We start from the raw sequence: 21,744 nt of genomic DNA on the forward strand, positions 1-21,744 counted from the left end.
CCTCCCCCCACTTTCCCCTTTGAAACTCCATTCTCCATCACATCCCCTCACCCTCTCAATCAGTCTTTTATTTTGATGTTATGAATTCACTTTCATTTGTGAAAACCCCTGTATCTGAGTTTGTATCTGAGCTGCTGCTTTGCATCAACTCCATAGTGGTTTTATTTATCATCATACAAATTAGAGGAGCACAGGGATTTCAAAGATATCTGACTCTCACCCCTGGTCCATCCTGGCTAACATATCATCCTTGATATGTAGGCATATATCTTATACTACAAGAATTATAGGGAAGATTCTAGCCTGCAGAGTAAAGTAAAAGAGGTACAGAGTAGCCCAACTGATTCTTCAGAGGAAATAGGAATGACAAAAAGATTAAAAATGGAACTGAGGACAGGCAGATTCTGCCTGTAGAACTCAGCGGGCAGTGCATCTTGTCAGGGCATGTCACAGCCTACTCTGTTGGAGAACACTTTGTAATAACTGGGCCCAGCTTTATGTGCCTGCCTCTAATTACGCTACTGGAAATTATATCTTATTTTAAAGACGTGGTATGTCTTTGATTGCCTATATTTAGGACTACCTCTGAAATATTTAGTCTGGAAAGAAGTCATAAGCTAGATAATAGAAACTTTGCAAATAATAGTGAAAGAAATAGAAGCAGTTCAGAGCTAATAGTTTTCATTTCTGGAATCAACAAATGGCTGCTAAAGCCAATGAGCAATTTGAACTTTCTTTAAAGTCTCCTCCGTCATTGTCATGCTGTGCTTGGATAGACCATACAAGTGCTGTGCTTTATAGCTGTGTGTCATGCTAGAAAGGAGTTGACCATGGACATCTGTTGATTTTCTTCTTTAATTTTTTTTTTGGTTCATTTTTTATTTATTTATTTGAGAGCGACAGACATAGAGAGAAAGACAGATAGAGGGAGAGAGAGAGAATGGGTGTGCCAGGGCTTCCAGCCACTGCAAACGAACTCCAGACGCGTGCGCCCCCTTGTGCATCTGGCTAACGTGGGACCTGGGGAACCGAGCCTCGAACCGGGTCCTTAGGCTTCACAGGCAAGCGCTTAACCGCTAAGCCATCTCTCCAGCCCATCTGTTGATTTTATTTTGCTTCTGAGTCCTTTCTTTGGAAAAGTATTCCATCACAATTCCATGTGACCCCACTAAGGCTTCCAGTACCACCTTCCCAAAGGATGGGACCTGCACGATGGTGCTCCCATCGGATTCCTTTTGGGAATTGGTTTTCATACTATCTGGGGTGTGAAATATGACCTTTTATTGTTGTTATTGTTGAAAGGATACATAACTTTGGCAGCTCCTGTTGATTATGTCTGTTAGATCTAAAGTCTGCTTTGTCTAACACCAGTGTGACCACCCCAGAATTCTTTTGATTAGTGTTGCCGTTATGCATATTGCTCGATTCCTTTTCCTTTAACCTATTTGCATCTCTGTAGATGCATAGAACAGTTTTCTGTTCCTTTCTCCAATCTGACCATCTTTACATTGGATCATGTTATTATTGACCACTTACATTAAATATGATTATGAGTACAGCTGGTCTTTAATATGGCACCTTTTCTGTTGGAGTTTGTGCTTTTAAACAAGTATGTTTCATGTATGTATTTGCAGGGACATGGGGGAGATAGAGAGAGAGAAAGTGAGTGTTTGGGCACTCCAGGACCTCTTGTCAGTACAAATGAATGCCAGGTGCTTGTGCCACTTTGTGTATCTGGCTGTTTGTGGATAGTGGGGAACTGAGCCCAATCTGGAAGGCTTTGCAAGCCCAAGTAAGCAGGGGAACACTACCGAGCATCCTCCTGAATAATCACTCTATGAGGCCATTCCCATAGTAAGGCAGGCAGTAATACCATTCAGGGAAGTTGAGGCGGTGCTCAGCATAGGGCCAGTGACACCCAAGATCATAAGATTTATATCAAGGCCAGCGAGGACAAATGGCAATACCACTGAGGGATTCTCCACACACCTCCCCCAAGATGGGCCCATAAACAAGGCCTGTACATCTTCCCCAAACTTGGAGACTGGCTGGGGAGGCAGAAGGGGATTCGGCATGTCAACCCAGCAGTGACTAAAGTACCCCGATAAATAGGTAAGAGCACAGTTTGGACCAGTAATGGAAATAGGAGCTTTAGAGCTACAGTTACACAGAAAGAATATCCCAAGATAGGGAACCCTGAGACAGTTCCCTTACATTTACCGAACCCAGTGTGTAAACATGAATTTGTCTATTTATGTTGGATAGGTCCTGAGAAATGGTTTGTCAAAGCTCTAGGAATATATATATATATATATATTGCAAATAAAGTACATTTTAATGTATTTTATCTAAATGCCTATTTCATTCCATTATTAATTCTAAATGTTTATCAGTTAATTACTTTGGGTAGCTCTGCACATAAAAAATCACATCATTGTTGAATTGTGAAAAATTTGTTTTGACAGTTTCCTAGTTGTCTATTTCTGTTTGTGTGTGTGTTTTGTACTTATCAGACTTCTAGAACTACTCTCTTCCCCCCACATTTTTATTTATGTTCTTGGTTTGATTTTGAGGTGGGCTGTCACTATAGCTCGGCCTGGCCTGGAATTTGCTCTGTAGCCCAGGCTAGCCTTGAACCTCAGTGGTCCTTGTGCCTCAGCCCACTGAGTGCTGGATTGAAAGGCATGAGCCAACACCTTGAGTTTTGTAAATATTTTATTTATTTATGAGAGAGAGAAATAGAATGGGCACACCAGGGCTTCCAGCTACGGCATATGAACTCCAGGGACATGTGCCCCCTTGTGCATCTGGCTTACGTGCATCCTGGGGGATTGAACCTGGGTCCTTAGGCTTTGCAGGCAAATGCCTTAACTGCTAAACCATTTCCCCAGTCCCCCCAAAACCTTGACTTTTAATGGAAATAATATTTCTAGTTAACCAAAATAGATTGAGCCACTATGTGGTGCTTTTCTAGGCAATACACACATATTATCTAATTTTATTGTCACAACATGCTGACAAGTAGCCCTATTCTTTCTTTCTTTCTTTTCTTTTATTTATTTATTTATTTTTGGTTTTTTTGAAGTAGGGTCTCACTCCAGCCCAGGCTGACCTGGAATTCACTCTGTATTCTCAAAGTGTCCTTGAACTCATGGTGATCCTCCTACCTTCTGCCTCCTGAGTGCTGGGATTAAAAGTGTGCACCACCATGCCTGGTCAAGTAGGCCTATTTTTTTAATATTTTTTTTTTTGGGGGGGTTCAACGTAGGGTCTCACTCTAGCTCAGTCTGACCTGGAATTCACTATATATTCTCAGGGTGGTCTTGAACTCATTGTGATCCCCTACCTCTGTTTCCCAAGTGCTGGGATTATAGGCGTGAGCCACCAAGTCTGGCTCAAATAGGCCTATTCTTATCACCATTTTACAATGAGGGCACTGGCCAGACAGGTCACACATGACAGGCCTAAGGGAGGGTGCTACAGAGCTGTCATGTGATCTCTCTCTCTCTTAGTATTTGCATGGTGTTTAGGTGAGCATGAATGTGTGTGCACATGCATGTGGAAGTCAGAAGACAGCCTCAGGTGTCATCCTCAGAAATAGCATAGACTTTCTCTTGACATAGCCTCTCTCAATGGCCTGGGACTCCCCAAGTAGGCTAGTTGGGCTGGCCAGGGAAGTCTAGACAGCCACCTGACTATGCTTCCCTTGTGATGGGATTATAAGTGTACTACCGCACTCCACGTTTTGATTTTTCTTTCCATGTGGGTTCTGGGGATCAAACCCAGGTCCTCATGCATCCACCACAAACATGGTGCACACTGAGGAATCACCGAAGCCCTGACCTTTGACTTTTGAGCCTGATGACCTCACCTCTAGTGAGTTATTTCATAGCCAGCTCCTAGGACAAAGCCCTGGTTTGTGACATGGGCTGATCTTTGTGGGTATGCAACATGGTGTGGGAAGAGCTCTTCATGACTGTCCTTTGGAGTCAGCTCCAACCATGCCGCAGCTTCTGGTGTTACACCACAAGGCGAGAAACCTGTCACTCCTTGAGATCTCTGGTCATTGATAATTTGTTGCCTGGCTTCAAGAAGAAGGTGTCACCTGGAGTTGGTCCAAGAATGAAGTGGAAGAAGACCGGAGCAGAGTCTTGGGAGGGACTGGGAATAAGGAGCACAGATATGAGCTTCCTGGCCTCAGTGGCTCTTTGTTTCTGCATTTTGGGTCCAAAGGGCCATCCATAGCTCTGAGCTCACAGCCACCAGCAGAGACGGAGACCTTTCTGACTAGCTTGGATGGTGGGTTGGGAGGTGGCCCAGAGCCAGATCCAGGTCAGTTGGCTGTTTGCCTATGTTTAGCCTCATCTAAGTGATGCCAGTCTAGATGGTGCCCAGCCTCCTCTGTGTCTGAAATCCGCTGACACTTTAACACCTGTGGTTTTTGCCATGGGGCCTCACCTCTGGGCCCTGACCACATTTCTGACAACAACTCTGTTCATCTTCCTGCTAGAGCCTGGATATGGTTTGTTCCCCAGAGGTTCAAGTGCTGGCATCTTAGTGACGGCAGAACCTTTAAGAGATTGGTCCTAGTGGAAGGTAAGTCTTTGAGAACACTGTCCTTGGAAAGAACAAATGTAGTTTGTGTGGAACTTTGGTGAGTTCTTGCAGGACTCGGCTATAAAAAGAAGGATCCTGGCCCCTGAGTCTCTCTGGTTTCCTATCTCAGCATATGATCTTTTCCGTACATGTTATCACCAAGATGCCCATCACCATGCTGATATAGCCAAGGAAGCTGAATTTACAGGGCTGCCCAGTCTTGGACCCAACAGACCTCCACCCAGCCATATATGTGTATATATATATATATATATATTTAAAATATTTTATTTATTAATTAATTAGAGGAGCGAGAAAAAGAATGTGTTGGTGCACCAGGGCCTCTAGCCACTACAAAGGAACTCCAGACACATGTGCCACTATGTGCATCTGGCTTACATGGGTTCTGGGGAATCAAACCTGGGTCCTTAGGCTTTGCAGGCAAGTGCCTTAACCACCAAGCCATATCTGCAGCCCAAGCCTCATATGTTTTATTACAGCAACAGAAAATGGAGTAATACACACCCATGTTCTCATCCTCCTATTCTGGTCTTCTGCTTGGCCCTTGAGCATTATAAGCTCGTTCTCACCTCAAGGCCGTTGCACATGCTCTTCTGCTGTAGGGGAAGCCTGTTTCATAGATCTTCTTCTGGCTCATATCCTCCTCCAGAGCAGGACTCTTCCTCAAAGTCCCTCTCTCAGCATCCTGCCTCAAACAATCTACTCCACCCACATCTAGTGTCCCGCCTGCTTTGTTTTTCTTTGTGATGTTTAATTAGATAGAATTTTATCCCATACATGACAGTCTGCTCAGGATCTCCCACTGGAATATAAGCCATGGGTAATAGGACTTTTTCTTCCTTGTGGCTATGATCACAGAATCTGGAACAGTGCTTGGCATGGAGTCAATAAAACCCATTCCTTGAATGCATGATTAAATGAATGAATTGGAGACAATATGAAGGATAAAAATCGCCTTAACTATTAACTTAGGTTGCCATTTGTTCTGGTATATTCTGTACTTGAATAAAATAGGATCTGTTTAAAAATAATATGTACTCCAGATTTTTAACGGTTTTGCCTTTATTTTTTTTTAAAGATTTTATTTTTATTAACTTATTAGAGACAGAGAGAGAATGAACAGGCCAAGGATGCTAGCCACTGTAAACAAACTCCAGACACATGTGCCACCTTGTGCATCTGGCTTATGTGGGATCTGGAGACTTGAACCTCGATCCTTAGGCTTCCCAATAAGCACCTTAAGCCATCTCTTCAGCCTGGTCGTACCTTCCTTAGCCTACTTCCTTCCATATCCTCTGACAGTTTACTAAATTAGAGAGGTCTTACAGGAGGAGTGTGTGGAAACAGGCTTTTGTTGTTCAGTCAAGGCAGGAAATAGTTACTGTTCTATACAAGTGGCTCCCATAGCAAGAGAGGCAGTGGTGTAGAGTCTACATTCTGCTTTCTGGATGTTATTTTTCTGGTGTTTATAAGAGTCCCGGAGCTCGCTCTTCCCTCCTCCCTACCACTTGACCATGCCTAAACTAGGTTTGGGATTCTGAACCCACCTCCCTCTGTGGTAATTGAGGATACCTCTGGGCTGAGAAGAGAGCAATGCTACCTCCCCTTCCTCCCAGCGTGGTTTCCCTCCTCCTCTCCAATCCTTAAAATCCTCTCTCTGGCCACCTCTCACTCTCTTGGACCTCTTGCTTTTTTTGCTGGCATGCATCCCTTTCTCGCCTTTTCTCTCCTATTATATTTAAGCTTTGCACGCAAAAAAGCATTTGGGTGCCTTGTGTTGAATCCCAAATTTAACAGTGCTAGGGATTGAAGCTAGGGTCTTGAATCTAGTAGGCAGGTGCTTGACCACTAAGCCGCACATTCATCCCTGTTTTCTATTTTTAAAGGCTCTGTGCACATAGCAGTCAGTATGTGTTTGTTTACAAGGCTATTCATAGGTGACCCCTGCAAGAAGCCATCTTCAGTTAAATCCCAGAACAGTAGCTCACATTCATTATTAAAATAAAGGGATGAGGAAAAATGGCCTTTTGCTTGAAAAAAAATTGAGAGAAGCATATCTCCAAAAATATGCAAAAGAAATATTCCTCTTTTTTTCTCATGAAAAATTCAGAGCAAGAATGAAAATACTGTTTTTATAAGAGAGAACACTCATTTGGACATAGACAACCCCCACCCTTTTTTTCTGAATCTGGAGAGATTTTCAATGGAAGAAAATTGACAAGTTTGCCTCCAGGCTGGATTTGATCGTTTTCACAAGCAGCAGCTGTGTTTATCATGGCTGTACATGGGCCCGAACAAATTCAACATGAATTATAAGATTGATGGTCTCAGAAGATCACTAACAAATGAATGCTGGCTGCTCTTACTGTTTGCAGAGCTCCAGGCTTCCCGTCCTTTGCTTCCAAAAAAAAAAAAAATTACCTCAGAAATTGTTGCTTTTAGATAGATGAATATTTATATACTGCGAAAGCTATGATTTTTCAATATTAGACAAACTTGGATCTTTTTATAACAATTTTTGTTTGGTGAGTGTGCATGTTTGTGTATGTGGGTGCAGGCTAGTGTGGAAGGCAGAGGTCCTTGCCTTCCTTTCTCCACCTCTCTTCTTGCCATACATGTACTGGGATTGCAAATCCTGCCACGACTTCCAGCTTTTCCAAAGTGGGGTCTGGGGAGTTGAACTCAAGTACTCAGAGTAGTATAGCAGATGCTTTATCCATTGAACCATCCATCTCTCCAGCCCCAGACAAGCTTATTTTTTTTTTCTTTTACAGTAGATTCATTTGACACTTAAAAAAAAAAAAAAAAACCCTCCTAGGGGCCGGAGAGGTGGCTCAGTGGTTAAGGTGTTTGTCTGCAAAGCCTAAGGACCTGGGTTTGATTTCCCAGTACTCATGTAAAACCAGATGTACAAGGTGGCACATGTGTTTGGAGTTCCTTTGTAGTGATAAGGCCCTGGTGTGCCCATTCTCTTTCTCAAATAATAAATAAATTATTTTTTGAAAACCCACTCCCAACTCAGTGTCAGAGTATTACCTCTCCCCAACATCAAAAGGAGGGCCCTCAAATGTTGGTTGCTAAACAGTAGACTAACCAGGACCGGCACTCAGCACAGCTGTCCAAGTCACTGCCACCATGCCCATGGCATTCTGTGGGGATGTGGCTGTGTGGGGAAGGAAGGGGTGCTCCCTGCTGTTTCCAGGCCCAGTGGTGACAGTCAGTTTTGTCTCTGTTCTTTCATCTGCTCTTTCAGGCATGTCTGGCCTTTCCGGTGTCCATAGTAGCACCGTGTTAAACTATCCTTCCTTCCTCTAAAAATCCACACAAAGAGCTCGCCCTTCCCCATGCGCTCTTTTAAAAGGAAACTGAATAAAATAGAAAAGAAGAATGGGATGCCACGTAATAAACCACTTGGCCTGGAAGCAGTGAAGTAGGTGACGTTTAGAAGTAAAACTGCATAAATAAATAAATAAATAGAGCAAAGAGGCCCTGCTTCACATCACGGCACTCTTGGTGAGCAGTGGTGTGGCCTGAAGGGGAGATCTGCTAAGTGATCCTGGCAACTTTCCTTTCCTTTCTGTGCCTCAGCGTCCCCCGCTGTTCAACGGGTTGACATGAATATGGATTTAGTACGCGAAGCGCTTAGAGTGCCTGGCACACAGACAGTCCATGTGCATTGGCACTTGTAAAAATCTTTATTATCTCTTTCAAATCCTTGAAGCAAGGAAGAGTTCCATGTAGAGCAAACAAATAAGGCATGATCAATTGTCTGTGCAGCTAATACATTATGATGGAGTTTCAAGAACTTTTTCTTTTTTGCTTGTTTTATTTTTGGAGGTAGGGTTTCACTGCAGCTCAGGCTGGAATTCACTATGTAGTCTCAGGGTGGCCTCGAACTCATGGTGATCTTCCTTCCTCTGCCTCCCGAGTGCTGGGGTTAAAGGCATGCGCCACCCCGCCCAGCTCTTCAAGAAATATTTTGAGGCATGGCACCTCCCTCAGCATGTGTATGGCTTCTGTACCCCATGGTGATGACTTTCCCTGGGCCTTAACATTTAGATGTACAAATTGCAAGAGCTCTTGGGAAAGTCCCTGTCTTTGTTGTATAATCAGCCTTCTAGATAAGACTCTCGAGTAATGGTGGAGATGCGTATCAGCAATACTGAAGAGCCGGAGAGAGACACGTGTCTCTCTAATTGAATAGTTGACTCAACATTACATTAATTAATTCAGCAAACATTCACTAATAACTCTGCCAGAAGTCATGTGCCGGGAAGTGGAAGTACACAGGGAGGTGCAGTCCGGTGAGTTTGTAGAGGGAGCTGTGTCCAGTGTCAAGCCGAGCCCAGCAGCATAGCTTCGGCATGGGAGCCGAGCATCCTACTTTAAGGCTTCTAGATCCATGGGCACATGATGGAGAGGACAGCATGGGGAGATTGAACCACTTATCTTCTTACCGTTTTGAGAAATCTAGCTATTTAAACAACTTAAGTATTCCTTTATAGAAATAAACTTCTTGACACACATGCATGCACAAAGCACTGGGTGTTCACAGGCCCAGGGACACGCTCATAACTTTCCATGATGAGAAGAACCAAATGTTTATTCCCTGACATTTCAGGCTTCTTATCTTAGTGATTGGTCTTAATGTAATGGACTGAATGCCAAATTCAAGTCATGTGTTCCTCTATTTTTTTTTTTTTTTTTTGTGAAAGTTTCTCAGTGGAGGCTTTTGTCTGCTTTTTAAAAAGTTTTACTAGATTCTTGCAAGTTTATTTAATTCTTAAAATGATTTTTTTGTTATGATAAGCAAGTAATTTTATTTCACTTTGAAAAGCATTTTATTTATTTATTTGTGTGTTTGCATATATGTGTATACTTATGGGTGCACATGCCGTGGTGCATGTGTGGAGGTCAGAGGACAACTCTGAGGTGTTTGTACTACACCTTTCTTTGAGACAGGGTCTCTTGCCACTGCAAATGAACAGTCAGGTTGTGAACAAGTATCAGCTTAGCTGGCACATGAGCTGAGGATCCTCTGGCCCTGCCTCCCATTGCCTTTAGGTGCATAGGGATCACAGATGCATGTGTCACTTTACATCCAACTTTATGTGGGTGCTGGAGAATTAAACCTGGGCTGATAGACTTTGCAAGCCCTTAACCATTTAGCATCTCCCCAATCCAATTATGCTAAATAACTTTCATTCTAAGCCTTCATTGACTATGACCTTTCAAGCCTTTTATTATCTCACTGCTTTCTTGAAGCCTCTCCATTGTGGGAAACTCACTAAAATGTGGCCTAAGTCATCTACCTGTCTAAGTGTCCAGTGTATACAGGTGATTTTCTTTAAAAACTTTCATTTATATCAAGTGTACTCTCACATCTCTTTTGTTTTATATAATTTAATTTACCTTTACTGATCATTGACTGATTGACATAGAGCTTTGCTGTGTAGGTCAGGCTGATCTTGAACTCATAGCATGCTCCTCCAGACTCATCCTCCTGAGTCCTGGGATTGCAGACATGAGTCAACACTGTTGGTATTAACTTGCATTTAAAAGTGTGGTGGGCCTGCTTCAATTGCAGGACCCTGAGAAGTCAAGCTGTAGCTGAGCTAGAAGACTCCTCCCTGCTGGCTAGCTGTCACAGTGCTGGAGAGTGCCATGCAGGCTGCTGGGGTAGAAAAGCCATCAGTAGTCTTAATCAGTAGTGGACTCTGGAAGCTACACAATTAGCCTGTCAGGCAAGATGTGCCCGTCATGCAATAGTGGCATTTTTGTTATGGGGGTAACATGCTATGCTCTGATTGGACTTGAGGTTGGCTACATGGGAGAGAATTTATGCTTGCTACTGAAAGCCTAGTCAAAAGCCTATGGCTGAGAAGGTCATAAGCTCTAGGCAAGAAGTTACTATTTGTGTCCTGCTAAATGGATATATCATGCCCATGAAATATTACACTTTAAGTGTTTATGTTTATGCCCATATATTAATGTTGCTTTCACTTTGGTTAGGGAAGCTTCTCTTTCTTTTAAAATTTTTTTGTTTATTTTTATTTATTTATTTGAGAATGACAGAGACAGAGAGAAAGACATAGATAGATAGAGAATGGGCACACCAGGGTCTCTAGCCACTGCAAATGAACTCCAGATGCATGCACCACCTTGTGCAACTGGATTATGTGGGTCCTGGGGAATTGAGCCTTGAACTGAGATCCTTAAGCTTTACAGGCAAGCACTTAACTGCTAAGCCATCTCTTCAGCCTGAAACTTCTCTTTCTAGATGGCAGTGACTACTGGGGAGACTTGAAACTCACCAAAGGGCTGAGCAGAAGTGACAGATAAATGTACCACACTAAATGAGACATCTCTATTATACCCTCCATGGTTTGGGATTATAGTGGAAGAGGTAGCTGAAAGAATGTGAAAGTCAAAACATGGGAGGAGTGTTTGGAGCACTGCATGCCAGACACAAAGTGGTTGCTGCATTTATGACCTCATAGTGGCTGTTGTTACTTGCATAAGAACTGCATAACATGAAGAAGAAACAATGGCCTCAAACTAGAAGAGGAGTTAGTTGGGAAGAAGCAGGTATGCAGAGAAGGGAATATAGAGGATGCAGGGCATTAGAAGAGGGTGGTCGCTGGGGATTACAAGTGAGGCACATCTTGTTGATGTATGGAGGTTGTCAATAAAAAGTTGGTTTTTTGTTTTTAAAGTGTGGTGTTGTGACAAGTCTCAAAGATGGAAACTTTGTGGGGGTCCATGCCACTCTGTGGACTCTTTTCACTAGCTAGCATCTGGCCGATGGCTTTCACCAACAGGATGTGGTAGAAGTAGTGTCGTGTGGGTTCGATATCTAAAGACTGGTAGCTTCAATTTCTTCCTTGTGGGATGTTTGGGATCTTGGGCTGGCTTGAAGAAAATTTCACTACCCTGCTGCAGAGACCAAAAGAAGAGATTGTATGGAAGTGGGAAAGGTCCAATTGTCCCAATGTCCTAGTTGAGTCTCCACAGGACTCCAGTCCTAGCTATCATTTGATGTCAACTTTAAGAAATATCATGAGGCCAGCAGATGAACCACCTCACTGAACTAAGCCACCCACAGAGAGGTGAGGCAATCAGTTGGCCTTTGTTTCAGTCCCTCAGCTTTGAGACCATCCTACAACCATAGTGAGCAGCCTCCATGGCAAATCTATTAACCAAGAGACTCTAGATGACATCCTTTGTGTTCAAAGGACCTTGCTTCCCTCAAAGTAATTCACATGTAAATTTGAAGGATTTTCATGGAAAATCAAAGGTTTCCATGCCTTCACTATCTAGGGTAGCATTCTTACTCTTGGTCAAAAAACTCATCATAAAGTGGGATTCTCTCGGTCCTGGTCCTCACCAGTGCTCGTGGTCTTGTTTCGTCTTTTCCAGGCTCATCAGAGTCAGAGCTGAAACTGTCCCATAGAAGCTGTCCTCGAGCCTCTTGCTCACGGAGCCATGTTTCCATTTTGCCTATTTTCCTGGAGCAATAATCATTCGCTGTTTGATATTCCAAAAATTCTTCATTCTGTGAATTTCCTACAAAAGATTAAAAGTTCTTTTTTAAAAAATATTTAATTTACTTATTTGAGAGAGAGAAAGCTGGGTGGAGGGGGGAGAGAAGAAGAGGCAAATATACATAGAGAGAATGGGCATGCCAGGGCCTCCAGCCATTGCAAACACATGTGCCATCTTGTGCAGGTAAGCCAGCTGGGTACTAGGGAATTGAACCTGGATCCTAAGGCTTTGTAGGCAAGTGCCTTAACCACTAAGCTATCTTTCCAGCCCATATGTTCTTTGAATTTAATTTTTCCTTAACAATAATTTTTAAACAAAATGCTTAAGGTTTTATGATTAGAGATAGCCTACTTGAGGTTATTATACACCCACACACACTAAAATGATATCTCCTCAAGCATAAACATTTTTAATTATTAATTTTTTAATGCTCCAAAAGTCATAAGACTGGTATAACAAACATATATACCCAAACCATCTGCAACATTTCGCCATAATATTGCTTTCAGTTTCATCACTTAAAAGTTAGTTTCAAAGTCACTCCTTCCAAATTCAAATAAGTACAAGGGCATTTTCCCTACATAATTATAGTAAAAGTATCAAACTTGGGCAATTTTACACTAATATTACAATATTTAATATATGGTCCATATTCAAATATCTATAATTGCTCCAATCTAACCTTTCCCATTTTTTCCTTTATATTTATATATTTTGGTGCTGGGGATTGAACCCCAAGATCTTGTACATGCTAGGTAAGTGATCTAACACTATGCACCTAGTCATTATTTTTTATTATCTGTAATTAAAAAAAATTTTCCACAGGGCTGGAGAGATTGCTTAGCAGTTAAGGTGTTTTCCTGAGAAGCCTAAGGACCTACATTTGCTTCCCCAGTACCCCCATAAGCCAGATGCACAAGGTGGCTCATGCATCTAGAGTTTGTTTGCAGTGGCTGGAGACCCTGGTCCCCCCATTCTCTCTGCCTCTTCTCTGTATCTGAATAAACAAACCATTAGAGAAAAAAAATTCCAAAGTTTTTTTCTCACAAAATTTTCCCATATTGTCTTTCTCCCTTCTGTTTCTTCCTCTTCCTCCATTTTCTTCCTAGTTTTTTGTAACACTGGGATTGTAGGGTCCAGATCAATTATTTTGAAGAAGGACCCTAATCTTGGGCCTTTCTGATTGTTTGTGGCTGTTAAGATCAAACATTGTAGACAAAGGTACTGGGTAGGTGATGTTGCCTGGTGCTGCTCTTTATTGGACACCTTTGTGCAAGGTACATGAAACTAATTTCTAATCTCCATGTGCCTCTGACCTCCTGTCAGCATGCCCTGTGAGCCTTTTGGATACAGATGCCTGGAACATGCCCCAGATGTATGGCCCAGAGAAGTGGAGCGAGTCACACTTTCTACTTTGCTTTATATCTTTTGTAACAAGAGCTGTAACATTTGATGTGGGATTTGATATGCTTATATATATTCATTTTAGCCTTGTATTTAAGCAGTGTCTCCCCTCCTTTTAGAATGCACCATGTGGCAAGGGCTTTCCTCAAGAGAGATCAGTCAACTACTTCTCCGCTAGGAAAATAATCTTCGGTCAAAGCCCCAAGTCTCCCTAGTTAGGATGAAGCAGACTGACTCATCTGAATGATAGTTGTTGATTAAATCTTTTGGGATATTTTATTTAAAACCTTGAGTTTTGAGGTTATATACTATTATGTATGAAAATCAAGCATTTCTTTTTTTTTAATTTAATTTTGATTTATTTATTTGAGAGTGAAAGAAGCAGAGAGAGAGAGGAGGAGGTAGATAGAGAATGGGCATGCCAGGACCTCCAGCCACTGCAAACAAACTCCAGACTAATGTGCCATCTTGTGCATCTGGCTTATGTGGGTCCTGGGGAACTGAACCCAGGTCCTTTGGCTTTGAAGACAAGTACTAAGCCATCTCTCCAGGCCCAAAAGCATGTCTTATAATTCACTGGTGAAGCCTCAGAGAAAAGATACCCTGTTCTCATCTAGAATATCCCTATGATCAGTATTGCCCATTTGCACAGCCCTGACAAATAACTTATGGCTAATGTCTGAAGCCTTGGGCACTTTTCTAACCCATGGCAGACTTTACTGTTGCAGTCAGGTTTGCACTGCTGGTAGAAATCACCCAATCAAGAGCAGCTTGTGGGGGGGGGGGGGTGGGAAAGGTTCATTTTGGCTTACAGACTCAAGAGAAAGCTCCATGATGGCAGGGGAAAATGATGGCATGAGCAGAGAGAGGGTAGACATCACCTCTTCACTAACATCAGTTGGACAACAGCAAAAGGGGAGTGTGCCAAACACTGGCAAGGGGAAACTGGATGTAACACCCATAAACCTGCCCACAACAATACATTGCTTCCAGGAGTCATTAATTCCCCAATCTCCAACAGTTGGGAACCTAGTGTTCAGAACACTTGTTTATGGGGTAACTTGAATCAAACCCCCACAATTTGTTTTGTAAAACTGGGCACCTCCACATTCATATCCACCTGCCAATGTGTCAGTTTCACAAACTTGCTCTGCTAATCTAGCAAAGAGTATCACCTTTGCCCCAGACATGTGCCTCACCATCCAAGAGAGACTTAGGAAGCTACCTGTCCTTCCTACTCTCATGTGCCCCCTTGGAATCTATCACCAACTCTGCCAACTATGTCTACTACATACCACCTTTGGATCATTCTCTGCATCGTCGTCCTCACTTTAACCTTTTGTTCCACATCCTATCTCTCACTTATGCTACTTCTAAGTCCTGATAATTGATCCTCCCACATCTTTTTTGTACTCTGCCCACTAAAACCATTCTTCACCATGCAGAATCATGTTCAAAAACATAAAGCCTTATCAGTGTTTCCAGTTGATTTCAAGATAGGGTTGAAGGTTTTAATCTGCAATATGACTTACAAGACTCCATGTCATCTGACCCCTCCTGATGTTTAGAATCATCTCTACTTACCTTCAGGACCTCTTCTCCAGTGTCTAGAATCTATTGTTCTCCCTCCTACTGCAGGGCTTTCAGACATGCTGGTATTAATTAGTTTTGAACTCTATCCTTGATCCTCATATTCACATGTGTTTTTGTCCCTTTATCCAGATCCTTCATGTTTCATGTAACTGTTACCTCCTTATGGAATCCTTCCCTGACCCCATAGATTGTTAGATAACATATCTATACTGCCATTAAACATCTCATTCACGGTATGCACTTGGAAAGATCTACAAGCCAGTAGCCACATTTACCTGGCTTATTACCATATCATTATACTTATCACACAATGCCTGGCATCTGATGGATGCTAAGATTAGAAAATGAATAAATAAACAAACCAATGAACAATCAGAAAGTTATGAGGTGAGAAATAATGGTGACTAGGACCTCGGAAGGACTTCATTCATTGGAACTTATGTGAATGAATCACCTCTGTTCTAAGAATGAGGCAAGAACCACCAGAGGCATCACTCAGACTGAGAACAAAAATTTTTCTAGAATACCTAACTAGAGGTAGGAGCTTTGACATAGAAAGAAAAATATCTGTTAATGGTATGGGACCTAATATAATATTAATGATAGCTTACGTCTCACAACATTCTTGGGGCTATGATTATTCCAGTCTAAACTAAGTATGTGAAACATATTCAGTTGAAAATCAATTCTTGTCATTAATAGACTACTGTATCCATAGTTTTGTGTGCATAGCATTAAAGTTTGAGAACATCAGAGCTAGATGTCTCATTACTTGCTACATTTTTATGTTTGCTGTTCTAGTGTTTATAGACAAACACAATAAAAATAAAAAGAAACACAACTTTTAGAAACCTAAGCATGTTTTGAGCAAACAGTCTAGAAGGAAATGTATAAAAATCCAGAGTAAATTTTACTGGAAGAGGGAAAGGGCAACAAATACCAGTGTAGAGGAAAAATGAAGAGTGATTTAGGTGGCACAAAGGTCATAAAACATGAAAAATGCTTGCTGGTAGTTGAGGATTTTATTGTGTTTTAGAAAATGTATCATCACTATATCAAACTATAACTTTGCAGTAGTTCACAGACAAAGCTGTATTTAAAAAAAAAACAAAACTAGGTTTGGTGGCTTGACTCAGGAGTCTCCCATAAGCTTAGGTGTTCTGGATGCTAGGTTCCCCAGCTGATGGCAATTGGAAATTGAAGCCTCCTGGAGACAGTGTATTGTTGGGGATGGGCTTATAGGTGCTATAGCCAGTTTACCTTTGCCAGTGTTTGGCACACTCTCCTGTTGATATGTAACTCTCCTTATATCAGCCAGGGGATGATGTCCTCCCTCTGCTCATGCCATCATTTTCCCTGCCATTGTGGAGCTTCCCCTCTAGTCTGTAAGCCAAAATAAACCTTTTTTTCTCCAAATCTGCTCTTGGTTGGGTGATTTCTACCAGCAATGTGAACCTGACTGCAACAGTACAGTTGGTACCAGGAGTGAGGTTGCCACCTGATTGTGTGGCTTTGGCATTTTGGAGCTGATTTTCAAGAAGAATGTGGAAGGATTTGAAACCTTGGCCTAAGAGATGCCTTGCAGTGCTGTAAGTACAGCTTGATGGACCATTCTGGTTAGAGTTGAAAGACCTGAATGCAGTAAGAACTATGGACTGTGGGGTTTGGCTTATGAGGGTGAGAAAGAGCTTTGCTTGGACTGGGGAGCAGTTTTTGTGAGAAGCTTGCTCTTGTGCCCATGTCCTGAGAAGTTGTGCAGGGTTGCTTTGCGAAGAAATGAGCTGGTGTGAGCAGAGGGATATGGCACAAATAAAATGAAGTCTTTTGGCCTAAATTGCTGCCCATTCACCTGTAAATTGTTTGAGAGATTATAACCTTTGAGATTGGGCCATCTGACCTGCACTGGGGCAACAGGAAGAATGTCGACTCTTTTGTAGTGGCCTGAGTGCTCAAGGAGTGTCCTGTTCTTCAAAGTTGGCTTTATTCTCCCCTGAATTAACAAATTGGCACCCTACCTGGTATTATGGAATATAAAAAATGCAGGAAAAAGGGAGGCATTTAGTTTGCAACGTGGTCTTGTGTTTTGGGAATGGCCATGGGCAGTATGAAGCAGGTTTGCTGGATACCTGCAAGAAGATCCCCATGGGGCCGTAAGGATGAGGCATGGATTGCAGTGGAGACCCAGTGGAGATGCTAGGACCATGAAATGGCTAAGGAGAGCTGCCAGCCCCAATGAAGTTTTCCAGGACTATGAGTAGCCTAGCTGGAGGGGAGTAATTGGAATACCAGAGACTTGTTGCTGGTTAGAATTATTGGAGTTGGAGATTTTTCACTGACTAGAGTTTTTGGTCTTGAAGCTACAGAGTTTGGTGTTTATTCTGGTTGTTTTCAATCTTATACTGGCTGAATATTTCTTTGCTATGCCCAATGCCATTTTTTGCAGTGTGAATGTTTATTTTGTGCCATTATGGGTTTGGGGGGATTTTTTGGTATTATGGCTCATTTAAAAGATCTTGGACTATGGGAATGTTTGAACATCATTGGGATTGATAAAAACTATGGGAACTTTTAAAGTTGGACTGAATGCATTGTATTTTACATCACATATAGCCTCCTGGAGCCATTTGTTTATTTATTCATTTTCTAATCTGAGCCATTTATGGGGACCATCAGCAGAATGTGGTGGTTTGATTCAGGTGTCCCTCATAAACTTAGGTGTTCTGGATGTTAGGTTCCCCAGCTGATGGCAATTGGAAATTGAAGCCTCCTGGAGGAAGTGTATTGTTGGGGGTGGGCTTATGGGTATGATTGCTAGTTTCCCCATGCCAGTGTTTGGCATACTTTCCTGTTGCTATGGTCCACCTTATGTTTGTCAGGGGGTGATGTCCACCCTCTGCTCATGCCATCATTTCTCCTGCCATTGTAGAGCTTCTCCTCAGGTCTGTAAGCCAAAATAAACCTTTTCCCAAAAGCTGCTCTTGGTTGGGTGATTTCTACCATCAATGTGAACCTGACTGTAACATTAGGGAAGATGTTTCAGAGCTTACAGAGCCCAATAGTTTAATTTTCCAGCACTTATGTAAAGCCAGACCTAAAAAGTGGCACAAACATCTGGCATTTGTTTGCAGTGATAAGAGAACCTCCCCACCTCCCCCCAAACATGAAAAAAAAAAACACCCCAAACCTAGAGATTTTGTAGTTCAGGTAGATTGATAAGACTGTAATTATGAAAATGACATTGAAATGGTGAATTTAAGGTGACATTTTCTGAAGAATTTGGTGTTTTTATTAAAAACCATCAATTCCGTTGTTTTCAATTCTTGTTCACATTCCTATTCATTTACATGGAACCGTACATTTTATAAATGTATGTATATATGCATATGAGGGTCATTTTTACATGAACCATATGTGGACAGGCTGTATCTGTTCCCATTTTACAGATGTGAAAACACAAGCTCACAGGGATTAAGTGATTGGAATTTGGCTATATCTTTATAAAATTAACCTGCAGAAAAATATGGCTGGTACTTATTGAGAGGCTACTATGTGCCGGACCCTATTCTAGGAAGAGGTGCTTGTTCACATGGAGCTGACATTTAGTGAACGCACTGTCGGGGCTCAGTGAAGGACTTTAATTCCAATTTTGGTTCTTTTCCTCCCACTGTACTCATATCACGGCTTCTTGAAGGGCAGGAGCCACATAAACGTGTTAAAACTCAGAATTGCACACCAAAGAGTGAAGCTCTCTTTGTGTGCACTATACATAATTATATATGACTACACATATAATTTATCACATGAATATATAAAATATATGTGGAATAGGTGAGTTCATTTTATAGAGGCAGTAGAACACACATTGAGGTTTATCTCACAAGGCAGCTGAAACTCTAATTCCATCTTGCAAAAGGGGAATAAGAAAGAACCACTAAATCAGTGGTACAGAGGAACTTTAATTGCCAGACCCTGCCTAGCAGCAGAAGGCTTGTGTGTGTGTGAGTGTGTGTGTGTGTGTGTGTGTGTGAGAGAGAGAGAGAGAGAGAGAGAGAGAGAGAGAGAGAGAGAGAGAGAGAGAGAGATATCTTGGTTACATTCCACTTGCAGGAGAAAGCGAAGTGAACTACTTTTAGAAGGCAGGGAAAGCAAGCCAAGAAGTAAGTAAGAAGGGGTCATTGCCAAAGCTTCTTCCCATCGCAGTAAGTGTGTGGGCTCTGAGTCAAGATACCCTGAACACTTTCACCTTTCACTATCTGGAGTTGGCCTTGAACATGGATTTGACCTGACAGGGCTCAAATGGGAAGGACTTGATGCATTTAAGAAGCTTAGAATCACTTTCTGAATGTTAGGTCAGTCCATTATTGTCCCAGGATCCTGTGAATTATAATCTCTCCATCATCAAATAAATGTATGGTGCTACTTCCCTTCCTGTGGTGGTTCAACGTCTTGCCATCGTGGCTGGGTTTCGACTCATCCAAAGAGACACACATTTGGGCTTTTCTGTAAGGGTGTTTCTAGGGAGGTTGAAATAAAGAGGAAAGACACACTCACTTTGAAGCCCAAGGTGACCTTAAACTTCCTGCCTCAGTGCCCTAAGGGCTGGGATTACCAGGATAAGCCACCATGCCTATCTATTGGTTTATAGTGAGCACTCAATAAACCTCTGCTGGAACAGCATGAAGTCACTTTAGAAAGTTTCAGGAGTGCAGAGGAGAACACCCTTCTCCACAGACTCCCCTGGGTCCCTTTAGGCCTGGCACATCTTCTCCTAAGCATTGGCCAATATTGGTTTTCCAGGCCAGTTCTCAAGTGACAGCTCTGAGTGTCTAACTTTAGATGAGAGAGAGAGCCTTTTCCCCGTTGCTTTGCGGATCTGTGTATAGATACAGATACAGATATAGATATACAGATTTGTAGATATATATTTCTGTGTTTTTTTTTTTTTGAGGTAGTGTCTTGCTCTAGCCCAGACTGACCTGGATTTCACTATGTAGTCTCAGGGTGGCCTCAAACTCACATCCATCCTCCTATCTCTGGGATTAAAGGTGTGCACCACCACAGCCGGCTTGATCTATATTTTGATTTTACAAGTTGTTTATGAAACAATAAAGCATATTTCAGTCTGAGGTTTGGGAGCACAGGTCAAATAGATGCCCCAAGTCAATTTTCAATTTTTCAGCCTTTTCTTATTTAATTAACTTATCGATTAAGCATCGTGTTCCTTGGAGTAGAAGCAGAATCTCTTTCAGCTGGCAGTTTTGCATTTTAGAACTCAAGACCTCCAGAGACCACGGGCATTTCTACAGCTCTTCTAGCAGTCCATCTTGCTGATAGGACTGGTCCACAGCTCAGTCTGTGGTGTGAACGATATGTCTCATGGGCAATTCTCCTCTGGGGGAATTCAGACAGGGAAAACTTAATGGCACTCTAATTGGTGGGCAGTGTAGTGTAGAGATTGTGGACACAGATGTCTATGGGAAAGCATTGACCAGTCCATGGCTGGAGTGTAGGTGTCTTTGTTATCTTCTCATTACTGGGACAAAACACCTGACCAAAAAAATTAAAAAAATCAGTTTAAGGGAGGAAAGGTTTATTTTGGCTTACAGTTCCAAAGCCATCCCAGTGGGGGCAGGGCATGGTGGCAGGAGCTGAGGTAGCTGGTCATGTTGTCCACGCTGAGGAAGCAGAATGATGGACACTGGTGCTCGGCCAGCTATCTCCTCTTCACACAGTGCGGGACCCCAGCCCCCAGAATGGTACTGCCCACGAGAATGTGGCTCTCCTCACTTCAATTAACCTATTCAAGCTAATTCCCAACTAAGATAGTACCTGATCTGCGTCCTTTCTCACAGGTGATGTTGACCATCAGTGTAAACCATCGCAGAAGGGAAGGGTCTAAGAGTGGCCAGGGGAGAGGTGGCTAGAGGCACTGGCTAGATCCTGACAGGCCTGGCATCCCATGACGCGGAGTTCAGTTTTTGTCTTTGGGCTGATGGAGACTAGCTGAGTGACTGCTTTGTAAGCAGGAGAGTGCCATGGTCAGATTTGCCTTTTATAGCATCACTCCGCCATTGGCACCTTGCTTCCAAAACTTCAATATGCATGAAAATCACCTGGGGTCTTGAGAACTGGTCCTGCTTAAGCACCTCTGATTGGGACCTGAAGAACCGCTTTTCTAACACATGCCCAGCAGCCAGAGCTGCTGGTGGACTGCAGGCCACGCTTTGGGAAAGAGATACTTCAGTGTTTCTTAACCTTTAGAGACCTCGCCATCACCTTAAAGGTTGTTAAACCCAGATTGTCTGGCCTCATCCCTCCATTTCCCAATTCAGCCATCCTGGATGGGACACCAATCAAGTTCCCAGACATTGCTAATGCTGATTCAGTGCAGAGGAAGGTAAGGGAAGACCTAAGGGGAGGAGTCTGATCAGGTGGCTGTGGCAATGACCCTGGAGTGACAGGCTGATAGCCTGGCCTAAGAGAGGGCTGATTTAGCACTCGGGAACCTCAGTAAGACTTTATGACCTGGGCTGGAGAGATGGCTTAGCTGTTAAGCACCTGCCTATGAAGCCTAAGGACCCTGGT

The 21,744-nt window shown here is 42.6% G+C and overlaps 1 protein-coding gene across 5 annotated transcripts in view; it reads right to left on the reverse strand.

Moving 5' to 3' along the window:
• Positions 1 to 21,744, reverse strand: part of Ccdc198 (coiled-coil domain containing 198) — a 54,247-nt gene that overhangs the window by 2,578 nt on the left and 29,925 nt on the right. For 2 of the 5 annotated variants that reach the window (XM_012948030.2, XM_045153759.1), the window contains exons 6-7: positions 12,005 to 12,183; positions 10,872 to 11,553 (exon numbers count right to left, since the gene is read on the reverse strand). In XM_012948030.2, the coding sequence (XP_012803484.2) occupies positions 11,404 to 11,553; positions 12,005 to 12,183 (329 nt within the window). In that variant the 3' untranslated portion in view covers positions 10,872 to 11,403. Of the gene's footprint in view, positions 1 to 6,711; positions 7,016 to 10,871; positions 12,184 to 21,744 lie in introns of those variants that run through there. The other 3 variants (XM_045153761.1, XM_045153760.1, XM_004649219.2) reach the window with 3 other exon arrangements.

This window comes from Jaculus jaculus, chromosome 7, assembly GCF_020740685.1.
Source record: "Jaculus jaculus isolate mJacJac1 chromosome 7, mJacJac1.mat.Y.cur, whole genome shotgun sequence".
Taxonomy (NCBI): Eukaryota; Metazoa; Chordata; class Mammalia; order Rodentia; family Dipodidae; genus Jaculus; species Jaculus jaculus.